Source organism: Dendrobates tinctorius, unplaced genomic scaffold (assembly GCF_039654945.1).
Source record: "Dendrobates tinctorius isolate UK_male_01 unplaced genomic scaffold, ASM3965494v1 ptg000010l, whole genome shotgun sequence".
Taxonomy (NCBI): Eukaryota; Metazoa; Chordata; class Amphibia; order Anura; family Dendrobatidae; genus Dendrobates; species Dendrobates tinctorius.
In genome coordinates this window covers 6,526,291-6,545,779 of record NW_027361678.1, presented here as the reverse complement: position 1 = coordinate 6,545,779, position 19,489 = coordinate 6,526,291, and the positions used below count along the sequence as shown (strand labels likewise).

Sequence of the window (19,489 nt, the reverse complement as noted above, 5' to 3'; positions counted from 1 at the left end):
ACCCCAAGTATGCTGTATAAATACTCCTGGCCACATTCTGACTAGACGTGTGAGGCGTCACTCGATTCACATGCATTGACCGAGGCCGCGCACGTCTAGTCGAACTGTGTACGGACGTATGCGAGTCATATACTAGCGGTCACATGATCGCTCTGCCTTGATGCTGGCATTGGAGAGATCTCATAAAGCATGCTGTGCGCAATGTAAGTAATTCACAAGTCTGCAGTCTAATGTGAAAACTCTATACAACCCCTTTAAGGCTGCTAGACCTGTGTCACAGGCAAAGTCACTATGTAGCCCCAGCCTAGACCAACAGCGAATGAGAACAGATCCCTTGATGTAATGTGAGCTGCCTGGAGTGGCTGCCATACATGTCACATCATGCATAAGTTTCCGGTTTTATTTTCCTTATGTGAAATCATCTAGTTTTTTGTCACTTTTTACCATGTAGTTATTTTTTCTCCTTTTTATACATTTGGGTTTTTAAATTCAAAGCATGCCCTTTATATCATCCCTGAAAAAATCTTGCATCTGTTTAGATTGTACAAGAAATTACAAGATGCAAGTGTGATGTTCGTCATCCCCTACCCCAAAAATAATAAAAAAAGTTTTTAAATAGTTTTCTGAGATTACAATTATTGTCCAGGACTATTTATTTACTTTTCTCCTACGCCTCATTGGGGGACACAGACAGTGGGTGTTATGCTGCTGGCCACTAGGAGGACACTGAAGTGTACACAGAAAGCTAACACCTCCCTTGCAGTTTACACCCTCTCGCTGGCTGGGAATTCCCCAGTTCTTGCTTAGTGTCTGTAGGAGGCACTTGGGTCTGGCTTCAGACCACCACCGTTTTTATATTATTTTTTAATTAACGGAGTGAAGGGGGCTATGGTTCCTTTACCTCCCTGTACACTTTCCTGCGACGACTGGGGCTGATTCTTCTGGTGATGGTTCCCTTACGGTCCCGGGACCCCTCATGGATACGAGGGCGAGCGCACGGAACGCACGGAGAAGATATGACCAGCACTTTCGGATGCCCTGAATCAGCCCCATAGCTCTCCATCCCCCTGCCCATAGGGTGGATCGATTGAGCAATACCCCTGTAACAACCTCTCCGGCTCTGCTACATCGCCCGGGAGCTTTTTTTTTACCTCTGGATCTGAGATGGGATGCAACCTGCAGGTTCCTAGACAGCACAGACAGAGCGAGCACTGGATTGGAGGTATGGGGTCGGGTCCTGGTCCCTGGGAGAAGCACTGACCGAGTCTCAGCGGCGGCATACTGGCGCCCCGTCGCGGCCCCCACTCCTCCCTTCACCCGGCGCTTGCCGCGGGTAGGCCCAAAAATTTAGTCCCCGGCTTTTCCGCCTACTAGTCCGCAATTTATATAGCGCCGCCTACTGTTAGCTCCGCCGCCCTCGTCTTTGGCTACTCTCGCTCTGTGCGAGAGGTGCCCTGCTAGTCTTGGGGGCCATGTCCTTAACCCCTTCTCTGCTCCTCGGGCTCTGTGATGGCTGCGGGGGTGCGCGCACGGATGGACAACACCTGGTGGCGCTACACGGCCACCGATGTTCCTCCCAGGGACACAGCGTCAGGACCGCGGGTAAGCTGCATCTGCTCTGAGAAAAGCTTAACCCCTTCGCTGCACATTCCCTGCAGCTGCAGCCCAGGCTCTGCTTGTAACCCTGTCACGGGTACTATGTCTCAGTCTAAGGAAGCAAAAAAGGGGGTTAATAAGAAGTGCACTGCGTTCTTTACCGCTGGTACCTATTACAAGACTGCCTTGCACAGTACCCAGACTAATCCGCTATGCACGGATTGCGACCCGGCTTGTGCTAAAACACCATCTGCCGCTGCTGCAAGGTGCTCCCTGCGTTTAGTCCCCCTGTGTGGGCCGCGTCCTTGTCACTGTCTGTGGAGTCACTGACCAAGGCTATAGACTCCTCCGGGAATCCTCTTTAAGTCAGAACGCGTCTTTACCGCCCGAGGAGGGCTTTGGCGACGGCCGGGAACCGCCCGCCAGCAGGGTCCGGGCTCGTTCAAGGTATCCTTGGGTCTCTAGAAAGCGGACCTATGATGGGTCCCCTAGTCACGCTCGCAATTCAGCATCGGCGAGTTCTGTCTCTCGCTCTCTCCTAATGTTCGCAGAGAACATGTCTCTGAATACGAGTCTGACACATCAGTCCCTCAGAATTCCCCAAATGTCCATGAATCGCTTGATTCTCTGACAGTCAGTCAACAAGTTTCTGACGTTGGACGAGGAGAATATTCCCGCTCCGGAACACGTTGTCTTCTTTAAGAAGACTAAATGTGTACGCAGCGTATTTGCCAGCCATCAGGAGTTGAAGGACATTGTCTAGAAACGTAGGAACCGACCACATAAGGGGTTCACAGGGCAAAAGCCTATCGAGGCTGAATACCCCTTTACTCCAGATCTAATGAGGGATTGGTTACAGTCCTCCTGTATTGTGCCTTGCTCCTAAAACACTTTGATCCGTTTCTGAGGGCTTTTCAGTCATAAACTCCTCCGATTGTCAAATTGGCTACCTCGCCAGTTCAGTTTTTGGAGCTTCAGGAGCGGCTTTTTTCCCATCTTTTGCGGCGACTTGAGTGGCTAAGGCATGGCCACTTGGGCAGAAGTCTTAATTACTGCCTTCCAACATAGCAATTCTCTTCCGGAGACAACCAGTGTCGCCAAGCAGATAATTCACGCAGGGGATTTTGCAGTAGACGCCTCTTTAGATGCTGCTAAGGCAACCGCTCATGCGGTCTCCATCAGAAGAGCCCTATGGCTAAGCGACTGGCGGGCAGATTCTACCTCCAGCGTCTTCTCTGCCGTATCAAACTGGTCACCTGTTTGGACAAGAAACTAGACCAGCTCATTTCTGACACTTCTGGGGGGGGAAGATTGGGTTTCTTCACCAACAAGGGGCTGCCCGGCCGTTTTCGGAATCAACAACCGACTCGTTTTTCGACCTTTTTCGCAACAGCTCCAGCTGGTCCTCCACAATCTTCTCTTCTGGATCAGGTTGGTCCCTGCGTGGAGACAGAGGTTCCCAGGTCTCTGACAGACCTAACCGCTCTTGGAAACCTAGGCCGACAGCATCTGGATCTAAGGAAGCAGATCCAATAGATCCTCTACTCAATGACTTGTTGTGGTATCTGGCAGACACTGACAAAGTAGGCGGCCGTCTGCTGTCATTCAGTCACAGCCTTCCTTCGGGCCGATCATGCTCTGTAAAGGGACGGAGTCATCCTTCTGGTCCCTCAAGACGAATGGTTCAGCAGTTTTTTATTCAAACCTTTCTTTGTGGTTCCAAAGAAGGTAGGAACGATGCGGTCCATACTGGACCTCAAGGTGTTAAATCAGTTTGTCAAAGTACAGCGATTCCGAATGGAATTCCTCGGTGTCGCCTCCATGCAAAAGGGAGAGTCCCTATCATCCAGCAGTTCCTGCGTTTTGCAATTCAAGAAGAACACTTCTACTTCGTTGCCTTGCCCTTTGGTCTCGCCACCGCCCCCAGGGTCTATACTAAGGCCATGGCGGCTGTCATGGCCATTCTCCATGCTCGGGGAATGGTGGTACTGCCGTATCTGGACGAAATGCTGATCAAGGGTCCATCCCTTCAAGCCTGCGAGAAATCCGTGGATATCACAGTAAATACACTTTCTCGCCTGGGTCGGAAGATAAACTTCGAAAAGTCTTCCCCAACACCGATCCAGCAGATTTCGTTTTTGGAATTGATCTTAGACTCTTCCCGCCCGGTTTCTCACTCCATATGTTTTCAGCATGATAGTTCTCGGAAACATGGTGGCAGCGATGGGAGCGGTCCCATTCGCACAGCTCCATTTCCACCCTTTACAACATACATTGCTGTTAACTTGAGACAATAACCAACCATTCATCCATCTCGGCAATCCACATCCCGGGCGTAGAAAATTGGGCGGCAGATTTCCTCAGTCGCTAAGGCGTTGTCTCTCGAGAGTGGTCTCTTCATCCGGAAGTCTTTCAGCAGATTTGTCGTTGTTGGGGGACTCTGGATGTGGACCTCATGGCCTCAAGAGTAAACAACAAGGTGTCTCGGTTCATTGCCCGATCTCGCGATCCATGCCCCATCGGAGCTGACGCCCTAGTTCTGCCATGGCACCGGTTCCGGCTCCCGTACATCTTTCCCCCTCTTCCCTTGCTTCCGACGATCATCAAGAAGATTAGAGCGGAGGGTGTACCAGTGATCCTAGTCGCGCCAGATTGGCCACGCCGAGCTTGGTATGCAGAAATAATACAACTAGCCGCCGACGTCCCCTGGCGATTTCCAGATCGCACGGATCAGCTTTCTCAGGGCCCGATTTACCACCAGAACTCCGGGGCCCTGTCTTTGACGGCGTGGCCGTTGAATCCTGGATTTTAGCACAGGCTGGGCTCTCTCACGATATGATTTTCACTATGATTAGTGCTAGGAAGCCTGTGTCCAGGCGTATCTATGACCGCACCTGGAAAATCTTCATGGTGCAAGGATCATGGTCGATCCCCTCTGGTGTTCTCCATTCCGGCCATATTGGAGTTCCTTCAATCCGGATTAAACTCAGGCCTCGCGCTTAATTCGCTGAAGGGTCAAATTTCGGCCTTGTCAGTGCTTTTCCAACGCAAAATTGCCACCAAACCTCAGGTCAAGACGTTCACTCAAGGAGTTTCCCATGTGGCGCCTCCTTATAGAAGGCCATTGGATTCATGGGACCTTAACCTGGTTCTCGGGCCTTACGGGAGGTCCCTTTTGAACCGCTGCAGGACGTGTCATTTACCGTCCTCTCTTGGAAGGTGGTCTTTCTAGTGGCAATTATGGCAATCAGACGAGTTTCGGAATTGGCAGCCCTGTCCTGCTGCTCTCTGTTCCTGAATTTTCATCAGGACAAGGTAGTTCTCAGGACATCCCCCTCCTTCCTGCTCAAGGTCGTCTCCTCTTTCCATCTCAACAAGGAAATTGTTTTGCCTTCCTTTTGTCCGGCGCCAGTCCATCGCATTGAGAAGGCCCTCCACACCCTGGATGTGGTTAGGGCGCTGAGATGGTACATCTTGCGGACGGCTCCCTTCCACAGGTCAGATGCCCTGTTCATACTTCCTCAGGGGCATAGGAAAGGCCTAGCCGCGTCCAAAGCAACGCTAGCCAGGTGGATTCACTCTGCGATTCAGAAATCCTACCGTGCCAGGAACGCGCCTGTCCCAGCGGGGGGATTAAGGCGCACTCTACCCGGTCAGTGGGCGCCTCTTGGGCCATTCGGCACCAGGCCTCGGCAGAACAGGTCTGCAAGGCTGCGACTTGGTCCAGTCTGCATACTTTTACAAAACATTACTAAATTCATTCTCAGGCCTCTGCGGATGCAGCTCTCAGCAGACGCATCCTGCAATCGGCAGTACCTCAGTGTTGACTCAGTGCTACATGGGGTATTAGCAGATGTATGCTCCCCACCCAGGGACTGCTTTAGGACGTCCCACTGTCTGTGTCCCCCAATGAGGCGTACGAGAAATAGGGATTTTTGTGTACTCACCGTAAAATCCTTTTCTTCGAGCCATTCATTGTAGGACACAGCACCTGCCCTGTTTAGCCTACTGGCTCATTTGTAGCATTCTTAGGTTTTGACATAGTTATGGTTATTGTTGACTGTTTAAGCTCCTACTGCTTTTTTCACGGAACTGGAGATATCTCATCCAGCGAGAGGGTGTATACTGCAGGGGAGGAGCTAGCTTTTTTTCTGGTTTACTTAGTGTCCTCCTAGTGGCAAGCAGCATAACACCCACTGTCTCTGTGTCCCTCAATGAATGGCTCATAGAAAAGGATTTTACGGTGAGTACACAAAAATCCCTATTTTATTAAACATTTTCCTGTTTGCCTTTTTATAGCCTTTGTTCTCACTGTCTGTGGCTGGCTGCAGAATGAGTTATCTAAGAATTGTTAGTGAGCTCATTATGATTAAGCAGTTTTTTTTTTATCCCCTGAGCTGATTTTTGACCTCATCAAAGTCCCGTGCAACTTTTAAAGGGAACCTGTCGCGTTAAATATAACGTGAGTCATGGAGCCACGGGGACTAGTGCATATTTGTTTTTTTGAGCATACTCGACAGAACCCTCGGTTGCGTAATCATGATCAGCTTTCCAGGCATGCGCACTGAATCCGGTTGTACGTCCCAACTTCATCTCGTATGTGCACCTGCTCCAGAGTTAAAGCAATATTTGTGTTTATTTTCTCATTCTTTTTAAGGATTTACGAAATCAAAATGAAGCTCTCTCCATGCAGGTGCAGAAATATCTTTCTCAGATGCAAGCTCAGGTACCAGTTGTGTGTCCTAGTGTTATATCTGCGACAATGATATTTGTTTCGGATGAGACCCCTATAAAGTTTATCTCTAGGGAGCCTGACGAAGAGTTCTCGTACATACAGGTGCTTCTCACAAAAATAGAATATCAAAAAGTTAATTTATTTCAGTTCTTCAATACAAAAAGTAAAACTCACATATCATATAGTCATCACTACAGAGTAGTGTTGAGCATTCCGATACCACAAGTATCGGGTATCGGCCGATACTTGCTGTATCGGAATTCCGATACCGACTTCCGATATTTTTTCAATATCGGAATTCGGCATCGGAATCGGAAGTTCAAAGTTGATTGACAGACTGACGTCATCATGATGCGCGGTGTGTGCGCATCATGATGCGCCGTCATTTCGGGCCTTCCGGGGGTCTCTGCCGGCCTGCCGGGGGTCTCTGCCGGCCTGCCGGGGGGCTGTGCCGGCCTGCCGGGGGGCTGTGTGGACTGCCCGGGGTCTGTACCGGCCTGCCGGGGGGCTGTGCCGGCCTGCCGGTGGTCTGTGCACCCTGTGGGGGTCTGTACCGGCCTGCCGGGGGGCTGTGCCGGCCTGCCGGGGGGCTGTGCACCCTGTGGGGGTCTGTACCGGCCTGCCGGGGGGCTGTGCCGGCCTGCCGGGGGGCTGTGCACCCTGTGGGGGGCTGTGCCGGCCTGCCGGGGGGCTGTGCCGGCCTGCCGGGGGGCTGTGCTGATGTCCGGGGGTCTGTGCAAGCATCGTCCGATGGGACTACAAGTCCCATCGGGCGATGCCTGCTACCATGACAGTGATTGACACATTAGCCAATGATGGGACAGTAGTAGTCCCATCATCCGGCTAATGTGTTAAATGTTAAAAAAATAAAAAATAAAAAAAAAAAAATACTACATACATACTACATGCATGCTACATACATACTACATGCTACATACATACTACATATATACTACATACATGCTACATACATGCTACATACATACTACATACATGCTACATACATGCTACATGCATGCTACATGCATGCTACATGCATGCTACATGCATGCTACATGCATGCTACATGCATGCTACATATATACTACATGCATGCTACATACATACTACATGCTACATACATACATACTACATACATGCTACATACTACATACATACTACATACATACTACATGCATGCTACATGCATGCTACATACATACTACATACATACTACATGCATGCTACATACATACTACATACATACTACATGCATGCTACATACATACTACATACATACTACATGCATGCTACATACATACTACATACATACTACATACATACTACATACATACTACATACATACTACATGCTACATACATACTACATATATACTACATGCATGCTACATACATACTACATGCTACATACATGCTACATACATACTACATACATGCTACATACATACTACATATATACTACATGCATGCTACATACATACTACATATATACTACATGCATGCTACATACATACTACATATATACTACATGCATGCTACATACATACTGCATGCTACATGCATGCTACATACATACTACATACATACTACATGCTACATACATACCACATATATACTACATACATAGACATACAGTACATATAACATAGAGTAACATACTTACCAATACTTGTCACATTGTTCCCCGAAGCCATTGTCTTTTCCGGAATAAATATTAACATAACAAACCACAAAAATACTCACCCACGATCCGAAGCAGTCCACGAGTGTGTCCCACGACGATCTTGGGTAGAGAACTGCAGCATCAGATGATGCTGCCGTTCTCTACGGGCTGCAGGAATCCAATGACGGAAGGTAGGTATCCTTCCGCACTGTATTCCTCCGCCACTTAAAGTGAGACTAGGGACTTTTTTTTTTTTTTTAAGTGGCGGAGGAATACAGTGCGGAAGGATACCTACCTTCCGTCATTGGATTCCTGCAGCCCGTAGAGAACGGCAGCATCATCTGATGCTGCCGTTCTCTACCCAAGATCGTCGTGGGACACACTCGTGGACTGCTTCGGATCGTGGGTGAGTATTTTTGTGGTTTGTTATGTTAATATTTATTCCGGAAAAGACAATGGCTTCGGGGAACAATGTGACAAGTATTGGTAAGTATGTTACTCTATGTTATATGTACTGTATGTCTATGTATGTATTGTATGAATGTATTGTATGTATGTAGTATATATGTGGTATGTATGTAGCATGTAGTATGTATGTAGCATGCATGTAGCATGCAGTATGTATGTAGCATGCAGTATGTATGTAGCATGCATGTAGTATATATGTAGTATGTATGTAGCATGCATGTAGTATGTATGTAGTATGTATGTGGTATGTATGTGGCATGTAGTATATATGTAGTATGTAGTATGTATGTGGTATGTATGTGGTATGTATGTAGCATGCATGTAGTATGTATGTAGTATGTATGTAGCATGTATGTAGTATGTATGTAGTATGTAGCATGTATGTAGTATGTATGTGGTATGTATGTAGTATGCATGTGGTATGTATGTAGCATGCATGTAGTATGTATGTGGTATGTATGTAGCATGTAGTATGTATGTAGCATGCATGTAGTATGTATGTAGCATGTATGTAGCATGCATGTAGCATGCATGTAGCATGTATGTGGTATGTATGTAGCATGCATGTAGTATGTATGTAGCATGTATGTAGTATGTATGTAGCATGTATGTAGCATGTATGTAGTATGTATGTGGTATGTATGTAGCATGCATGTAGCATGCATGTAGTATGTATGTAGCATGCATGTAGTATGTATGTAGTATATATGTAGTATGTATGTAGCATGTAGTATGTATGTAGCATGCATGTAGTATGTATGTAGTATTTTTTTTTTTTTTTTTAACATTTAACACATTAGCCGGATGATGGGACTACTACTGTCCCATCATTGGCTAATGTGTCAATCACTGTCATGGTAGCAGGCATCGCCCGATGGGACTTGTAGTCCCATCGGACGATGCCTGCACAGACCCCCGAAGCCTGCACAGCCCCCCGGCAGGCCGGCACAGCCCCCCGGCAGGCCGGCACAGCCCCCCGGCAGGCCGGCACAGCCCCCCGGCAGGCCGGCACAGCCCCCCGGCAGGCCGGCACAGCCCCCCGGCAGGCCGGCACAGCCCCCCGGAGCCTGCACAGACCACCGGCAGGCCGGCACAGCCCCCCGGCAGGCCGGCACAGACCACCGGAGCCTGCACAGACCCCCTGGCAGGCCGGCACAGCCCCCCGAAAGGCCCGTACAGACCCCAGAGAGGCTGTACAAGGGCAGGAAAGGGTTTTTCTTATTCCGATACCGGAAGTCCCATAGACTTGAATGGGACTTCCGGTATCGGAATCGGCGATACCGATACTTTTTTTAAAGATCGGCCGATACCATCCGATACGATACTTTGAAGTATCGGACGGTATCGCTCAACTCTACTACAGAGTGATCTATTTCAAGTGTTTTTCTGTTAATGTTGATTATGGCTTACAGTCAATGAAAACACAAAAGTCATTATCTCAGTAAATTAGAATACTTTATAACACCAGCTTGAAAAATGATTTTAAAAACCGAAATGTTGGCCCTACTGAAATGTTTGTTCAGTAAATGCACACAATACTTGGACAGGGCTCCTTTTGCATCAGTTACTGCATCGATGATGTGTGGCATGGAGGTGATCAGCCTGTGGCAATGCTGAGGTGCTATGGAAGCCCAGGTTGCTTTGATAGCAGCCTTCAGCTTGTCTGCATTGTTGGATCTGGTGGCTCATCTTCCTCTTGACAATATCCCATAGATTCTCTATGGGGTTAAGGTCAGGTGAGTTTGCTGGCCAATCAAAGCACAGTAATAAACCAGGTATTGGTACTTTTGGCAGTACTTTTGGCAGTGTAGACAGGTGCCAAGTCCTGCTGGAGAGTGAAGTTTCCATCTCCAAAAAGCTTGTCGGCAGAGGGAAGCATGAAGTTCTCTAAAATTTCCTGGTAGACTGCTGCACTGACTTTCGTCTTGATAAAACACAGTGGACCTACACCAGCAGATGACATGGCTCCCCAAACCATCACTGACTGTGGAAACGTCACACTAGACCTCAAGCAGCTTGGATTGTGGCCTCTCCACTCTTCCTTCAGACTCTGGGACCTTGATTTCCAAATGAAATGCAAATTTTCCTTTCCTTGTGGAGTGTGTCAATGACCGCCTGGACATCTGTCAAGTCAGCAGTCTTCTCCATGATTGTGGAGCCTACTGAAACAAACTAAGGGACCCTTTTCAAGGCTTAGGAAGCCTTTGCAGGTGTTTTTTGGTTATTTATTCTAATTTACTGAGATAATGATTTTTGGGTTTTCATTGGCTGTAAGCCATAATAATCAACATTAACAGAAATAAACACGTGAAATAGATCACTGTTTGTAATGACTCTACTGTATATAATGAGTTTCACTTTTTGTATTGAGGAACTGAAATAACTTAACTTTTTGGTGATATTCTAATTTTGTGAGAAGCACCTATATAAAAAGGTCAGATGACATGTGGTTGTCTTAGGGTGTGTGCACACGGTGCGGTTTCTACTGCGGATCCGCAACGGATTTGCCGCTGCGGATCTGCAGCAGAACTGCAGGTGATGTACAGTACCATTATAGACTATGTAAAAAAAAACAAAACGCTGTGCACATGCTGCGGATTTTTCCGCCCGGTTTTTGTGCGGGAAAAAAAAAGCAGCATGTCACTTCTTTTGTGCGGTTTTGCTGCAGTTTTCCACCTTCTCCATTCTACAAATCCGCAGGTGGAAAACAGCACAAAAACGGCAGTAAAACCGCAAAAAAAAAGAAGAAATCCGCAGGAAAAATGCAGGTCATTTGACCTGCGGATTTAGTAAAATCTGCGCGGAAAAATCCGTGGGAGGATCTGCACCGTGTGCACATAGCCTTAAAGTGCCAGTGTCATGAATTTGTATGTATACTCTGCCTTCATCCAGCTGGAAAGGACAGCAGGGAGGAGCCTATGGGGAAGAGTCCAGTTGTTCTAATGCACTCGTCCAAATCTACTTTCCTTCCAGTCTTCTATGTAGTTTTTTTTCACTAGGTTGTAGGCAGGAAATACAGATTTAAAAAAAAAAAAAAAAATTATCGTAAAATGATCGTTAACAGTAAATAAAAAATACTTTTGTCCATCTGTTAGAATTTTTGCCTACACTTGAAACCTAGACTTTTAGAAAACTCACAGAACACACTGTTAATCACTTGCTAATATATTCTGTCTGTTGACTATCTTAGAGGTGGAGCGTAGAAAAAGGGGGAGGCTTCTGCTGCAGTCAGTTGCCTTACAACCAGACATGGGTCAGGAAGAGGGGCATGTGGTGGAAGCAAATTAAAAATATATCAGACCTATTGATCACATTTATTTTATTTTGCAAGTAGAATATTATATATATATATATATATATATATATATATATATATATATATATATATATATATATATATATATATATATATATATATACACACACATTTTTTTTCCCCCTAGTCTTCCGCTTCAGTTATCGTGGATGAGCTAAAGAAAAAGTAAGTGCTACCAGAATTTTTATTACTGGGGTTATCTGGTGGGTGTCATTAAAAACGTGCATCTACAAGAAAAGTCACACTAATCCTGTACCAAGCAATTGACGCGCCCCTGAGGCCATGGTATACTCTGTACTGGGCCCGTTAACTTCAATGGGAGATGTCCCAGTGGCGGTGACCCGGTCTGTTGCCCCAGGCTGTCATGTAAAAGGGGTAGAATTGGTTGGGGATAAAGTTTATGTAGTGATTCGTGACGCCAATTGGAGTGTTCGACTGCAGATGATCACTGGGGGAGTAGATGGTGATGTCAGTGCAGATGTTAAACCCTCTCCAACCAGGGTAGACCCCCAGAGATTGTGATGCAAGTAAAAGGCACGAAGTAATAAGGCAGGAGACAAGGAAAGTCACTTTATCATTTACTGTAGTTCAGGTGCAGTTCAGAGGAGATATTACAACCCTCACCAGGTTCAAGCAGGGAATTTTTATGGATTAAACGTGCGCTACCAGACCATCACTCCTCACAAGTTGTGTGGTTAATACAGTTATTTCCCTACGCGTTTCAAAGTTAAAAACTTCTTCCTCAGGGGATGATATGTCATCCCCTGAGGAAGAAGTTTTTAACTTTGAAACGCGTAGGGAAATAAATGTATTAACCACACAACTTGTGAGGAGTGATGGTCTGGTAGCGCACGTTTAATCCATAAAAATTCCCTGCTTGAATCTGAAGATTTATGGCCACGGCGTGGTCATTTGGATGTGCAGCAAGCTGACCTTTGTTCCTTTATGCCTGATACTCTCCTGCAGAGGGTGAGTATAAATCATTGTCTTATATCTTTATTTTTCTCGGGTAAGACCCTATTGCGCTCTTTTTCTTTCAGTTTCTACTAACCCTCACCAGGTTACAGTCTGCTCTGGAGAATGGGAGTTATATTTCCTTGCTGTGACTGTGTAACTTCCTGCTATTCTAATCCCTTCTGGGACCAAGGCTTCGCAGAGTCCAAAACTTCCGATGTAGCCTCTACTCACTGTGTATTTCTCCTTTGGCAACTTGCAGCATGGATCCTGTGTATGAGCAGCTCAAGTTCCCACTTGCACTATCCTTCACTGATCCTAGGTTGTTGCAGTCTTTCCCAGGGAAAACACGATGCTGTTGGTTGTATAAATCCACACAGTCTCTCAGCTTACCACCCTGCTCTGAAAGCATGGATGGTCTAGGGGCTGGTCCCTGATGCTTCTTAACTGTCACTCCGGGATTGAGCACATGTCTAAAATATGGCCTTCAAGACATTCTTCCTCCTTCACCATGAGAATAACAACTTGGCCCCTCCCCCTCCCAGTTAGGGCATGTCTGCAAAGCTCTCAGCTTCAGACAAGTGAGGGAGTGAGGCAAATTGTGTGTGTTGTGGTCACTAGCAGAGAAAGCATAACTCCCATTTCTCACAAAACACATACAAAACAGTACATATTTAACCCTTTTGTGGCGATAAAGACGCAGGGCGCCACACAATGACAGGGGTGTAATTATTGTGGGTGCAAGGGTTGCAGGCACACCCAGGCCCTGGAGAATAAAAGGGCCCAATAGAGAAGGCCAATACTATTAAAGACCTGTGATAATTCCTTGACAGTACCTTAACTATTTAAAAAATATATTAAAAGGCAAATATCCTCTTGATTATGGTCCATTAGCTCCTTAACCTGTGTTATCATTTTAGGGTTTTAGAGAAGGAAATGGAATTAAAACAAAAGGAGGAATCCTTGGCTCTTGAGCGTGCTAATTCTGCAAATAATGGAGAAGAACTCAAGGTCAGGAAAATGTTGTATATGCATGCATATCTTGTGGGAGAATTTTCTAGGCATGCTCTGTGATCTGTGCAGAGGTGATCTGTGATCCTCGCTTATTATGAATGGTGGAGCCTGTAGGCTCTGTCATCTCTGGAGTATCGGAAGTGTCAAAATGAAATGTTGGATTTCTTGATTTTACTTCTATATTTCCTAAAATCCAGCAGAATGTTTGATTATTTTTTTCTTTATTTTTATCTTCCTGAATGCATACCCAGGACATGTGATATGGAAAATAAAAACATATATTAATTGTATATGTGACTTGGATGATTAAAAAATGATTCTTTAAATATGTGCCATAAAAACAACCTTTGGGTGTAAGGGCAAACGTCTTTGAGATTAACATACCAGTGTATGGATACTTATAGGCCATGCAAAGCAACTCTGGGAAATTAAATATGTAAATTTCCTCTTCAGAGAGGACAAGGACTTGAACTCTAGCGCCACCTATTGGAAGCTGCAATCCTAAAAGCCTAAAAGTCAATATCGATCTCTTAATTCTTGCCATATGACTTGGGATAAAGGCCAAACTAGAATTTCAATTGCAGATGTGTCGGGTTGTTGCCCCTCCTCCAGTGCCAAGCATGAAATCTGATTTGGCTGTATGAGAGGCCTCTTACAGGGATATAAGGAGTAATAGTTTTCCTTGTTTGAAAGGGACAAGCCTGACATGCTACTTATAGGACGTGCAACTATACAATGCTCTTTTTTTTTTTTTTTTTACAGGTTTGGATATCTGTTGAACAGGATGTTGTAATCACTTTTCTTTTTTATTGCAGGAACTTAGGAAGCAGAATGAATCACTGAATGTTCAAATACAGAAGTACATTGCACAATTGCAAGCCCAGGTAAGATAACTAAGCTGCTGGTCTGTAGACTCTTCTACAAGATGTCTTGCTCTGAAGCCTTTGGTTTGTGAGACCTCTTCCATCCTTAGATTAGCCCTCTCCTCTTCAGAGTTTTAGGTTCGTAGCCCTTTCCAATTTTTTTTTTTTTTGTGACAAAAACCAGATGTACACGGGATGATCTGCTGTTTTTCCTATCTGTTAAAAACTGCTTTTACTCTTCTAAAGGACTTGATAGCTGTAACATGATCCATAAGGATGACTCGAGTCCATCACAATGGAAGCCGTTTGCACTAATCTGCACCCTAGATGGGGGTCCTGAATGAGACAACTTTTATAAGAAAAACAGTTTGTTTGTTTTTTGTGGGGGATTTTCTTTTGGGTATACATATTAGTATTTAGGTTTATAAATTGGCGATCACGAGATCCTGAAAACTACCTGGATTAATATTGGTGAACATGAGGAGTCAGTGACCAGCTTGCAAGCAGGGGGTGCAATAGTCAAATTGTATTGGTCATTAATGGAAATTTCACCAAAATTCTTCATTTTTCAGGCTTCAGCATCTGTTATTGCTGAGCAGCTACAGAAAACGTAAGTGGATTTGATGCAGTTGATTGATGTTGTACAAGCCGGGTCCCAGCATTTTGTGATAAAAGAGCTTTTACAGAAACTTCAGAAGATCGGCCCAATTTTTCTTAAAGAACAGCAGAATGGGTGAATTTAGCTTTTCTTTGCTCACTGTAAAGGTTCTTAACACCCACTATAAATGGAGATGAGCGGGTAGGTCAACCTTTAAGACTCATCTTGCTGCACGGAATGGGCATCACATCACTGATATCAGTATTATCCATGTTCCTAACTTTGGTGATATCTTTCCTCGCTTAGTCCCACCTGAGTCACTTTCTGAGGGGGTTTCTGGAGAGCCATATTCGAGGTAGTCTGTGGCTAGCACCTTGGGACCTTGGCACTTTTCTAAGACTCATTTCCTCAGTTGGAATCCATTTCTGGAAGTCAATTAACGTTGCTTATAGTGATGGCTTTTATATGTTCCTTGTGCCGTCTCCGCCATTAAGAGGCATACTATTTTGTCTTTGCAGCATTGAAGAGAAAGACAAGGAGATAAGGCAGGTGAAGGATGCTGTAGCTCTTGAACAAGCCAATTTTGCAAACAGTGGAGAGGAACTAAAGGTAATGAACGAGTCCTGGAAAAATCGAGAATAACATTTTAAACTTTAAACGAGTTGTTCGTTAAAGCTAAAAAGTAGGAATTCCCAAACTGTTGCTGAGGTCTCTAAACCGTAAGACTTTGGCGTTGGTGAAAATACAACTCCCAGTATACAGATGCAAACCAAACTGTCCCTGCTGAAGGTAGTAGTGTCACACAGGTTGCAGATTCATTCGTTCATTTTGATCACTGTGATAAACTCTCTCAGTGATCAAAATAAAAAAGTAAATAACCCCCCCCCCCCCCTTTATCACCCCCATAGGTAGGCACAAATAATAAAATAAAGAAAATATTTTTATTTTTCTGTTAGGGTTGGAATTGGGGTTAGGGTTGGAATTGGGGTTAGGGTTGGAATTGGGGTTAGGGTTGGAATTGGGGTTAAGATTAGGGTTGGGGTTAAGATTAGGGTTGGCATTAGGTTGGCATTAGGGTTAAGATTATGGTTGGGGTTGGGATTAGGGTTAGGCTTGTGGTTAGAGTTAGAGTTGGGATTAGGGTTAGAGGTGTGTTGGGGTTAGGGTTGTGGTTAGGATTGGGATTAATGTTAGGGGTGTGTTGGGGTTAGGGTTGTGGTTAGGGTTGGGATTAATGTTAGGGGTGTGTTGGGGTTAGGGTTGGAGTTAGAATTGAGAGGTTTCCACTGTTTAGGCACATCACGGGGTTTCCAAACGCGACATGGCGCCACCATTTATTCCAGCCAATTTTGCGTTCAAAAAGTCACAGTGCTCCCTCCATTCCGAGCCCCGATGTGTCCAAACAGTGGTTTACCCCCACATATGGGGTATTGGCGTACTCAGGAAAAATTGCACAACAACTTTGGGGGTCTAATTTCTCCTGTTACCCTTGGGAAAATAAAAAATTGGGGGCTAAAAAAATTCTTTTTTGTGGAAAAAAAAAAGATTTTTTATTTTCATGGCTCTGCGTTATAAACTTCTGTGAAGGACTTGAGGGTTCAAAGTGCTCACCACACATCTAGATAAGTTCCTTGGGGGGTCTAGTTTCCAAAATGGGGTCACTTGTGGGGGGTTTCCATTGTTTAGGCACATCAGGGGCTCTGCAAACGTAACATGACGCCCACAGACCATTCCATCAAGTCGGCATTTGGGCACACGTTGGGGTTCGGAAAGGAAGTAGTGACGTTTTCAAATAGTGGTCCCCCCCCACATATGGGGTACCAGCGTACTCAGGATAAACTGGACAACAACTTTTGGGGTCGAATTTCTTCTGTTACCCTTGTGAAAATAAAAAATAGTGGGCTAAAAAAATCATTTTTTGAGTAAAAAAATTTTTATTTTCACGGCTCTGCGTTATAAACTTCTGTGAAGCACTTGGAGGTTCAAAGTGCTCACCACACATCTAGGTACGTTCCTTGGGGGTCTAGTTTCCAAAATATGGTCACTTGTGGGGGAGCGCCAATGTTTAGGCACACAGGGACTCTCCAAACGCGACATGGTGTCGGCTAACAATTGGAGCTAATTTTCCATTTAAAAAGTCAAATGGCGCTCCTTCCCTTCCGGGCCCCGCCATGCGCCCAAACAGTGGTTTATGACCACATATGAGGTATTGGTGTTCTCTGGAGAAATTGCCCAACAAATTTTAGGATCCATTTTATCCTGTTGTCCATGTAAAAATGAAAAACCTGAGGCTAATAATAATCTTCTAGAATGTGGTTTTGAGTAGCTTGAGGGGTGCAGTTTTTAGAATGGTGTCACTTTTGGGTATTTTCTGCCATATAGACCCCTCAAAGTGGCTTCAAATGTGAGGTGGTCCCTAAAAAAATGTTTTTTTAAATTTTGTTGTAAAAATGAGAAATCGCTGGTCAACTTTTAACCCCTTATTACTTCCTAACAAAAAAAAAAAAATTGTTTCCAAAATTGTGCTGATGTAAAGTAGACATGTGGGAAATGTTATTTAGTAACTATTTTGTGTCACATAACGCTCTGGTTTAACAGAATAAAAATTTGAAAATTGCGAAATTGTCGCCAAATTTTTGTTTTTTTCACAAACGCAAAAATTATCTACCTAAATTTACCACTAACATGAAGCCCAATATGTCACGAAAAAACAGTCTCAGAATTGCTAGGATGCGTTGAAGTGTTCCTCAGTTATTACCTCATAAAAGGACACTGGTCAGAATTGCAAAAAATGGCCAGGTCAATAAGGTCAAAATAGGCTGGGTCATGAAGGGGTTAATGTTTGGGCATCTGCAAAGGGTCCACTCCTGAGAGTGGTCTCCACATAGTATGCGCTTAGAGAAGGCATTTTTTTAAATATTTTCTTACCTTTGTTTTCAGTCCTTTTATGACCGATGAACTCGTCACATTGACATCTCAATCTCTTTCAGACACTACAGAGAGAAAACATATCACTAAAGGCTGAGCTGCAGGGTGTTCTTGCTGAAAAGAGTGGACAGGTAAGGAGGGAATTCTCTGAAAGTCTGCCACCCCTGTAATCTGTGCCTCTGTTTGTATGGTGATCAGTCCTTTACCTCAGTTTTCACTGGCCATTTCCTTCCCTTTCTATACTCTGTGTGTTACCAGGAGATTATAATAGTGTATGTATTTTCTGTTTCAGTCTGCTGCTGCTCAGTCGCTGGAAAAATTGGAGAGGAGGTATGTGTTTAACAGGCTGCGTTAGTAGCATCAATACTAATACTATTCTATGTGGGTGCTCCACTTCTAAATGGGTGTGGACAGCTGAAATCTCTCGAGTTATTTGTAGAGACGGATGATGACTGGGATTACTGCACACACTTCTCCCCGATTGTCACCCAGCTTTCCTGGTTCCCGAACAGCCTATCTAACCTGAGCCACAAGAATCCTATCTCGAAAACGGAGTTGTCATCTAACTATAAAGGAAATGAGTCATCTAAAATAGCTTAGCTTGAAATCCCATTCTTATTTTACATGCATGGCATTATGTTTTTTTTTTTTTAAATCTAGTTATTTGAAAAAGTGTGAACACAAATTAAAAATTTTGCAGTTTTCTGTCTTGCTCCAAGGCCTTATTTTACCTCTGTAAAATATTTTCCGCTGTCTCATCATAATTTTATTGGCTGATAAGATCTATATAGAGCAGATAACACAGGATCCACCATTCACAATAGGCTATGTCACAGCTCACCTCCTCCTTCTCCTCCCTCCTCCTGTACAATGACTGATAATACTAATATATACAGTAGATAACACAGGAGCCACCATTCACAATAGGTGATGCCACAGCTCACCTCCTCCTGTACAATGATTGATAAAACCTCATACACTCCCTGACAGAAGTTATCGCTTATCCTTGTTATGTAAATAAAAGCTTATAACCTGACGTTAAATTCATCCATTGGTTGTGCAAATTATTCTTTTGAAAGCTGAAACCCTCAGAAAGGTGGTTTAGGTTAAGAAAATAAATTGGCATCAATGCAGAAATATTGATCATTTAATGAACACAGAATGGTCAGATTTTGGCAAGACAAAAGTTTTGTCGGCTACAGAAAGTAATGTGATATTCAAACAAATAATTAACTTAAAATACAAATATATGTTACATAACATTGGTGAATGAAGTTGTGGTGGTAGTAGTCATATTTAATAATTTGTGTGACTTCCATGAGCTTGAAGGACTGCATTTATGTGGTTCAACAATG

At 44.6% G+C, this 19,489-nt stretch overlaps 1 protein-coding gene across 11 annotated transcripts in view; it reads left to right on the top strand.

The window, feature by feature from the left end:
• The window catches only part of KTN1 (kinectin 1), a 187,246-nt gene that overhangs the window by 62,708 nt on the left and 105,049 nt on the right, over window positions 1–19,489 (top strand). For all 11 annotated transcript variants that reach the window (XM_073586046.1, XM_073586010.1, XM_073586073.1 and 8 more), the window contains exons 12-19: window positions 6,254–6,322; window positions 11,905–11,942; window positions 13,652–13,742; window positions 14,561–14,629; window positions 15,181–15,218; window positions 15,725–15,815; window positions 18,197–18,265; window positions 18,427–18,464. In XM_073586046.1, coding sequence (XP_073442147.1) covers window positions 6,254–6,322; window positions 11,905–11,942; window positions 13,652–13,742; window positions 14,561–14,629; window positions 15,181–15,218; window positions 15,725–15,815; window positions 18,197–18,265; window positions 18,427–18,464 — 503 coding nt within the window. The remainder of the gene's footprint in view (window positions 1–6,253; window positions 6,323–11,904; window positions 11,943–13,651; window positions 13,743–14,560; window positions 14,630–15,180; window positions 15,219–15,724; window positions 15,816–18,196; window positions 18,266–18,426; window positions 18,465–19,489) is intronic.